The sequence below is a fragment of the Bubalus bubalis genome, chromosome 3 (assembly GCF_019923935.1).
Source record: "Bubalus bubalis isolate 160015118507 breed Murrah chromosome 3, NDDB_SH_1, whole genome shotgun sequence".
In the NCBI taxonomy this organism is placed as follows: domain Eukaryota; kingdom Metazoa; phylum Chordata; class Mammalia; order Artiodactyla; family Bovidae; genus Bubalus; species Bubalus bubalis.
The window spans coordinates 85,606,665-85,615,956 of NC_059159.1; the positions used below are offsets into that span (position 1 = coordinate 85,606,665).

The following is a 9,292-nucleotide window of genomic DNA, read 5'->3' on the forward strand; positions in this document are numbered from 1 at the left end:
TAAAAGCATCTTCCCCCTAAGGAAGCCTTCTGCCAGGTTTCAGCTTCCAGAAAAGCTGCATTTCACTGTTATCCAAAAGGCAGAAGCCAAGAAATGTAAATATCGAAGTATTCATTTAGAGGAATAGCTCAGCTGCGGTGAAAGATTTATATTAAAAATAATATCCGCGCAGCCATTCCTATTTAATAATACCACATACAAAGTACCCCGAAGACACCCCGCTGGCCCACCCAGCACAAGCCTGCCGGACCCAAACCCCTCCTGCTCGAGGCACCGCCCACATCCTCCCATCCCCCACGTGCCCGCCTACTGGCGAGGTCGGGCGGCTGCGCAGCCGCAGTGGCTGCCACGGCCGCTCCTAGCCCGGGGGATCCTGGGACGAGGCCTTTCCGGAAGGACTGGCTCGGCGTTGGGCCCTCGGCCCGTGTTCCAGGCCCAGGCTCGTGTTCCAGGTCCTTGCTCCAGGACGGGCCGGTAGCCGCGGCGACTATCAAAGGGCGGCGGAGGGCGCGGCGGGCCGCTCTCTGAGGTGCCGGCCCTCGCCGTCGAGCGAGACGCCGGGCCGCAGGACGTGGCGGCACCTCCCCCTTGGCCCGGAGCAGAACTGCGGGAAGAAGAGCAGCGCTGGCCGGACCAGGTGAACCGGGTCACTTAACTGCCTCAGGTGATGAATCATCTACACAGTAGTCAGATTTGAGGTCCACAGCCCTCTGGGGCCAGCTGCAGAACGGTTTTCAATGTGGGACTCTTGTGTTCTGAGGCGTGCTGCAGTGACAGTTTGCCCTTGATAAGGAAAGCGAGCTTTCTTTCTCTTGGGACATCCTCGTTTCCTTTAAAGCTTTCCGGTCGTAACCTCTTTGTCCGGCATACATCTTTGTGCAAGAGGAAGGCGTTCACATGAAAGTGTCTCTTGGTAACGGTGAAATGGGCGTCTCCGCCCATTTACAGCCTTGCAAGGCAGGAACCACACGTTTTTTTACCAGCAATACTCACAGTTCGGTGGTATTGCAAGGTTTTGATCAACTTAGAATAGAAGGATTGCTTTGTGATGTGACTCTGGTACCAGGTGATGGAGATGAAATCTTCCCTGTTCATAGAGCTATGATGGCGTCCGCGAGTGATTACTTCAAGGCCATGTTCACAGGTGGAATGAAAGAACAGGATTTAATGTGCATTAAGCTTCACGGGGTGAACAAAGTTGGTCTGAAGAAAATTATTGATTTTATTTATACTGCAAAGCTTTCTCTTAATATGGACAATCTTCAGGACACTCTTGAAGCTGCCAGCTTTTTGCAAATCTTGCCTGTTTTAGACTTCTGTAAAGTGTTTCTTATTTCAGGAGTCTCTTTAGATAACTGTGTTGAAGTTGGACGAATTGCTAACACCTACAATCTTATAGAAGTAGATAAATATGTCAATAATTTCATTCTGAAGAATTTTCCTGCCTTACTGAGCACTGGAGAGTTTCTAAAACTCCCTTTTGAACGGCTTGCCTTTGTGCTTTCTAGCAATAGCCTTAAGCACTGTACTGAACTTGAGCTCTTTAAGGCAGCCTGTCGCTGGCTAAGGTTGGAAGATCCTCGGATGGATTATGCTGCAAAATTAATGAAGAATATTCGATTTCCACTGATGACACCACAGGATCTCATCAATTATGTGCAGACAGTAGATTTTATGAGAACAGACAATACATGTGTGAATTTGCTTTTGGAAGCTAGCAATTACCAAATGATGCCATATATGCAGCCAGTGATGCAGTCAGATAGAACCGCCATTCGATCTGATTCGACACACTTGGTTACCTTAGGAGGAGTTTTGAGGCAGCAGCTGGTTGTCAGTAAAGAATTACGGATGTATGATGAGAGGGCTCAAGAGTGGAGATCTTTAGCCCCCATGGATGCTCCTCGTTATCAGCATGGCATTGCTGTCATTGGAAACTTTCTTTATGTAGTTGGTGGTCAAAGTAATTACGATACAAAAGGAAAAACTGCTGTTGATACAGTTTTCAGATTTGATCCTCGATATAATAAATGGATGCAGGTTGCATCATTAAATGAAAAGCGCACGTTTTTTCACTTGAGCGCCCTCAAAGGACATTTGTATGCTGTTGGTGGGCGAAGTGCAGCTGGTGAGCTGGCCACTGTAGAATGTTACAATCCAAGAATGAATGAGTGGAGCTATGTTGCGAAAATGAGTGAACCCCACTATGGCCATGCTGGAACAGTGTATGGAGGCTTAATGTATATTTCAGGAGGAATTACTCATGACACTTTCCAAAATGAGCTCATGTGTTTTGACCCTGATACAGACAAATGGACACAGAAGGCTCCAATGACTACGGTCAGAGGTCTGCATTGCATGTGTACAGTTGGAGACAAGCTCTATGTCATTGGTGGCAATCACTTCAGAGGAACAAGTGATTATGATGATGTTCTAAGCTGTGAATACTATTCGCCAACCCTTGACCAGTGGACACCAATTGCTGCCATGTTAAGAGGTCAAAGTGATGTTGGAGTTGCTGTCTTTGAAAATAAAATCTATGTTGTAGGTGGATATTCTTGGAATAATCGTTGTATGGTAGAAATTGTCCAGAAATATGACCCAGAAAAGGATGAGTGGCACAAAGTTTTTGACCTTCCAGAGTCACTTGGTGGCATTCGAGCTTGTACTCTCACAGTTTTTCCACCTGAAGAAAATCCTGGGTCACCTTCCAGAGAATCACCTCTTTCAGCACCTTCAGATCATTCTTAGGACCAAGGTGTAAAACCTTTGCAGTGCATCAAGGATGATCCCGCAATTCCCCTTCAGTTGTATCTTCTTACAATGATTGGTACAGTTATTAGATTAAAAAGGTAATTGATGTTATTTGTATTGTTTGGCTTAGTATGTTTATCAAATGGTTAACGAATGTATTCTGCAAATGTATGTATTCAACATAGCTATTTTAACAAATGTAAAAAGCAGAAAAATGATTGTTAGATATCTTTTTGTGGTGTTGTGTAAGGCAAAGTGTAGGTGATTGAAGTAAATGTATAATTATGTTCATTATGCTTCAAAGTTGAAAGTTTTCATCTTTGACTACAAAACATCAAAGGGAGGATGCCTGCTATAACCTAAAATAATAAACAAAAAAGGTCGCCAAGCCTTATTAGCTGCTTCCCTTTTTTCATGGTTTGTGACATAGCTGCTGACTCACCAAATTGTGTGGGTACATTCAGAATATGTGACAATTCTTTGGCAGACTGGAGGAATATTAACTCAAAAAATAGTATAACCCCAAGTCAGGGTTTCATATCTCTTTCTGGGGAGAGGAAGGGAGAAAATACATTACCACACACGTACATATGTATATAAGTGTGTATACATATATAATTTTTAAATTGATTGGCACTTCAGCTATAGTGAAATTGTAAATTTAAACTCTTCTACATAGCTATTTCTGTTCAAATGGGAATTCACTACTAGAGAATAAATGTCTATGTAGTCTTACTGCAGTGATGTAGATAAGGACTTAAACATTAAATTATTAATAACAACCAAATATGTCATTTGACTGAATTGTTACTATAGATGAAACTTAACTTTTCCTGCTTGTATATTGTTTTCTGTAGAGTTGCCTTTATACAGGTTATTTAGCAGAGTTCAAGTCTCAGAGAATTGCTTTTGATCAGTAAATTTAGGCTCTGCTACTTTTCACCTTTGTGTTCAGTAAAACTTATGAAAAAGACAAAAGCATGCTCAACAAAGCTGTAGGTTCTTAAGTTCAGTCTCTCAACTCAGTCATTCTGACATAACTATTTGATTGATTCGAGGTGGTTGCTGTGGTGCTGCTCCAGCCCACGTGCATCCTGAGCTTTGTGTGATCCGTCTTGAGGCTGTGATCTGAGCAAGTGGAAGATGTACTTTTGGCATCACATCAGAAAATGTCCTTTTGGCTATGTCTGAAGGACAGGACCAACTTCAGATTCCCTAAGAAGCCAGCTATAGAAAGCCTAGGACACTGTTGTCTTGCAGGCAGTACTAAAGTATATCTTCAGCCTCTTCAATACCAGAGACATCCCTACTGGTTGAGAACCACAAGGGGAGACCTTAATGGGACCTTATCAGAAATGGAATCATCTGAGTCCTCTGAAGTGAGTGATTCTGAAGAATCTGAAGAGGTACTTCCCTGGAATAATTGCCTGCCTGAAGAAAAAATGTACATATATATTAATATTTATATCCCTGTACTTGGGAGATTGTCATAGTGTAAATCAGAAACAACCTTGTTATTGACAATCTCAGGAACCAGAATGAAAGGAATTGGCTTCAAGGGATCTGAGCCTCACTGCCCTTTTCATTTTAATGCTTTAATGATTTCTGCATTGGCAGAAAATTTCATACTTCCTATTTTTTTAAATGACTCAATTTTTTATTACTAAATATAGCACATTTGAGTACATTTAGAAAATAGAAAAAGTAGAAATTGTAATAACTTTGTGCATCAAATAAGCAAGAAAGAGCATCTCAGTTATTTCCTTAATTACTAATTGGGTTAAATATTTGCATTTTTTTCAGTAGCTGTGTTCCTCTTATAATCAAATGTTAATGTCCTTTGCTCTTATAATACCTATTGGAGTTGCTTTCTTTTTCATATCAAGTTATAGCATCTCTTTATATAATAAATATAATTTAACTGGCATTTGCTTGCATTGACTTTTTTCTCAGTCTGTTAGAAGTTTACAAGACAGGGCATTCAGTTAATTTTTGAGATCAAATTTGTCCATCTTTTGTATTTTGACCTTTTGGGTATAATTTTGCCAAGTTTCCTTTATTTTTTATGTCATTTTGATATATTACTTTTTTGGTGCTAATTCTGACATGCTGAAATGGTACTGTTCTGCATAAGCTTTTCTCTTTTCTTTGTTGAGAAAAGGTTTCTGCCTTCTATTACATTTGACCCTGCTGTTTTGTAATTAAATATTATTTATCCAGGTAAGTTAACTGTTCCACCTGTACCCCCTACCTCCAGCCTCACACATCCCACCTCTCATCCTTTTACTTTATAATTTTATGCAGTTTACAGGTCCCTTGATAATCATAAAACAACTCACTGGTGCTTTGCTAATTAAATATATTAAATCTGGCATTCCTTCCTTACAGATATGGAAATTTTAGGTGACTGAAATAATTGGGATGATACCTGTTTTAACAAGCTGATAGTTTTGGTTTTTTTAACAGAAAATTTAGACTGTAGAAAAATATTTAAAAGAGGATAAAAACTGTAAGCATATAAAACATTTTGTTAAATTTTAATTTCTTGTTTTAGTTTTTCTGATAGGGTCAAAAGTTGACCTTTGTTAAGTCTTCTGATTATAAAAATAATTTGTCTGTTACAGTAAGTTGTTTAGTCGCTAAGTTGTGTTCGATTCTTTGCGACCCTATGGACTGTAGCCCACCAGGCTCCTCTACCCGTGGGATTTCCCAGGCAAGAATACTGGGATGGATGGCCGTTTCCTTCTCCAGAGAATCTTCCCAGTCCAGGGATCAAACCCGCGTCTGCTGCACTGGTAGGTGGATTCTTTACCACTGAGCCACCAGGGAAGCCCTGTGTAAGTGTAAGTACAGGAAAATAAAAATGACCAGAAGGTATAAATTATCAATGATTCCACATTCAAAGGTAATATGTTAATACAAGGTATATTGTGAATTTACCTATGTGCAAAGTGAAAGTCGCTCAGTTGTGTCTGACTCTTTGCAACCCCATGGACTTATAGGTCATGGACTTCTCCAGGCCAGAATACTGGAGTGGGTAGCCAGCCGTTCCCTTTTCCAGGCGATCTTCCCAACCCAGGGGTCAAACCCAGGTCTCCTGCATAGCGAATAGATTCCTTACCAGCTGAGCCACCAGGTAAGCCCAAGAATACTGGAGTAGGTAGCCTATCCCTTCTCCAGCAGATCTCCCCGATCCAGGAATCGAATCAGGGTCTCCTGCCTGCATTGCAGGGACTCGACAGACATTTGTCAAATATATTGCAAACATGCCAAACCTTAAGCTAAAATCTGGATGATGAAGTAAGTTCAACTTCCAGAGACACACACTGCTATTATTATGGCTTTCTCCAAGTTTTCTAAAATCTATATGTAATCAAAGTAAATAAATTTATATTAAAAAAAATCTATATGTATTAGAAAGTAGTATATAAGATGTTTTTTCCTTAATTATCAAATGCATGTGCATTAAGAAAAACATTGCATTTATAAACCAGATTAATGTCCATACCTAATTTTTTTCCCATTTGCCTAGAGTAGTATTTCTGTACTTTACCTGCAAAGTAAACATATTTAATCATGTCCCAATTTTTCTGGTTTCTAATTAAAATTATCTTGTTCTGATTATAAAGATAAAATATACACCTTCAGAAAATTTCACTCAAAACTACCAAAACATACTATTGAGAATTCAAAGCAACATTCTGTCCACAGCTCAACTGAAAGACCTTAGGGTAAGTTAACCTCTCAAGGTTCATTTTCCAGTTTGTCCATGAGGTGGATGGTACATGTTAATAAATGTATCTATATTAGAATTATAAGGAGATAATAATATAAAGTGATTAGCATAAAACATATACAGAGAAGCATTAGGATAGTTGTTACTAATTGACCTTGTACTACATCATGTTTTACTTTAATTTTGTCTTAATGATTTTCACAGATTCTTTTCTTTGAAAGTGTTAAATATCTATACCATATTTTATCCATGAATATGCCTTCATATTTTTTCCATTTCCTTATGGGTTATATTTAAATATCTAACCCTAATTTTTTATCATAAATTAAGCAAGATTTAATACTCTTTCATAAAACTTTTTCCATCTGTATTGCCCTGTGATAAATTCTAAGTAAAATCTGAGTGAAATAGTGTAGGCTCTTTTACGCTTTTGAAAAATATTTCCAGGAGTGTGTGAATATGTGTTTTCGCCAGAATGTGTTTAGTGACTATTTCAAAGGAAATCTTTGCAGTTCTGATTATTTACAGTTTGTACTTATATTTAATTATTGAAAACTGTGAATTTTTGTTTATTGAGCCTGTGCATTTTTTTCATATGTGAATTATTTATTCCTTTCTATTGTTTTAAATGTTCTATTAGCTACACAGACTTTTCCTCAGTGTCATTTTTATGGGGACAGGGCTGTTCAGTTTTTAAAATTCAGTTATAACTGGCATTTTATTATATTAGTTTCAGGCATACAACATAATGATTCGATGAAAGTGAAAGTGTTAGTCTCTTAGCCATTTCCTACTCTTTACAACCCTTTGGACTTTGGCCCACCAGGCTCCTCTATCCATGGAATTCTCCAGGCAAGAACACTGGAGCCATTTCCTTCTCTAGTGGATCTTCTGGACCCAGGGATTGAACCCAGGTCTCCTGTATTACAGGCAGATTCTCTATCATCTGAGCCATGAGGGAAGCCCAAAACATCACAACTAGCAGAGGATGGTTATAGTATATATTATGAAATGATCACAAGCCTAATTAACTTCCATTACCACACATAGTTATACACTTTTTTCTTGTAATGAGAACTTTTAACATCTGTGCTCTTAGCAACTTTCAAATATTCAGTACAGTATTACTAATAGCCACCATGCTGAACATTATATTCCTGGGACTTATTTGTACCTTTTGATCACCATTTTCAATTTAATAGCCAAGTATGTCTGCCTTTTTTGTATTTTGACCTTTTAGTGATAATATTGTAGTTTTTGTCCATAGTTCTCATGTCACATTCCTTGTCCTTTATTTTATTGCTTTGTCAGTGCTTATTTTTAATGTGCTCAGGTAGCATTTACTGCTTGTTTCTTGTTCAAACAGCTTTTCTCTTTTCTGGTTGAAATGAAGATGAATTTTGAAACTTCTTTTACATTAAGAATATTATCTTATTCCCATCTTTTTTCTCTGAGTATATGTCTTACACAAGGTATTTCTTATATTTGTAGTGAAATTAATTTTTTCTATGTCTTTTTTTTAATGCTTTCTTTGCATAATTTTCCTCATCATGTGATGATGTAATTACCCTGGTATTTGATGTCATTGTTATGGATATGGCTTTTTAGCTTTTCACTAGTTTTCTGTTTCCAAGTTGTTATCCAGTTGTTTCACAACAACTTTTTCAATAATCTTTACTTTCTCACTGAATTTTTATGCTTTTTAAAATCATGTAGTAGAATCTTATTTATAATATGGGCACACTGGGGTCTTTTTCTTCAGTTATAGTGATCTTTTATTCACGTTGTCTTTGGCATGTAGATTGCTCTTTTGAATGGAATTTTGTTTTTATTTTATTTGTTTCATAACTTAAAGCACTGGTTAATACTTTCAGCAGATTTTAGGTGTAATACAAGGCATTGTGCCTTGTAGGTAATTTTAACAGGGATAACTCTAGAATTAGAATTCCTTTGTTAAAGAGAGATATTCTTGGTCTTGTTTTTGAAATATCTATCCTGCATTAACTGGTAGTCTTTAAAATGAGGGAATATTTGCATCACAAATACCAAAATTTATTGAGGGGGGCAACTTGTTTTCATATCAGATACTGAAAAAGAGTGTTTTTTGTTTTCCACTGTTGGATTAGAAACTACTCTCCTCGATCACTGAGTATATTATCAATTGGCATAGTTTAGAAAGCAATTTGGCATGAGTAGTAAAAGATTCTCTTCCAACTTTCTCATATCTTTTGAATATTAAATGTATTTCCAAACTAGTAATAAATAAGCCCCCAAATGATAATCTCAGCATGATACTATTATTATTGATATTTCCTTTATAACGTGACCCCCCTCAGATCTTCCATAAATACTTTTAAAAATGAATTTTTTGGAGTTTATCCTCCCTGATTTTGATACATTATATCTGTAGCTAGTATTCACTGTTAAAGCATATATTTGAATGGTGGAGTGATGGTTAAAAAAGACTTAGATATTCACTAAAGATGATTGCATACACTGCAGAACTGTTGATGTTGTGGTCCTTAAATGTACTAATAATAGATCAGTCAGTTCAGTCCTTCAGTCATGTCCAATTCTTTTCGACCCCATGAATCGCAGCACACCAGGCCTCCCTGTCCATCACCAATTCACAGAGATCACTCAGACTCAATGTCCATCAACTCAGTGATGCCATCCAGCCATCTCATCCTCTGTCGTCCCCTTCTCTTCCTGCCCACAATCCGCCCCAGTATCAGGGTCTTTTCCGATGAGTCAACTCTTCACATGAGGTGGCCAAAGTACCAGAGTTTCAGCTTTAGCATC

The 9,292-nt window shown here is 38.1% G+C and overlaps 1 protein-coding gene across 1 annotated transcript; it reads left to right on the forward strand.

Annotated features, from left to right (window-relative positions):
* Positions 1-315: 315 nt before the first annotated feature.
* Positions 316-4,681, forward strand: KLHL9 (kelch like family member 9). The gene has a single exon (XM_025281441.2). It carries the CDS (start codon positions 898-900, stop codon positions 2,749-2,751), a length of 1,854 nt encoding a protein of 617 aa, XP_025137226.1. The 5' UTR covers positions 316-897; the 3' UTR covers positions 2,752-4,681.
* The last annotated feature ends 4,611 nt before the right edge of the window (positions 4,682-9,292 follow it).

Coding starts and splice junctions, on each gene's coding strand:
- KLHL9 (XM_025281441.2), top strand. CDS start 898: ATGAAAGTGTCTCTTGGTAACGGTGAAATGGGCGTCTCCGCCCATTTA.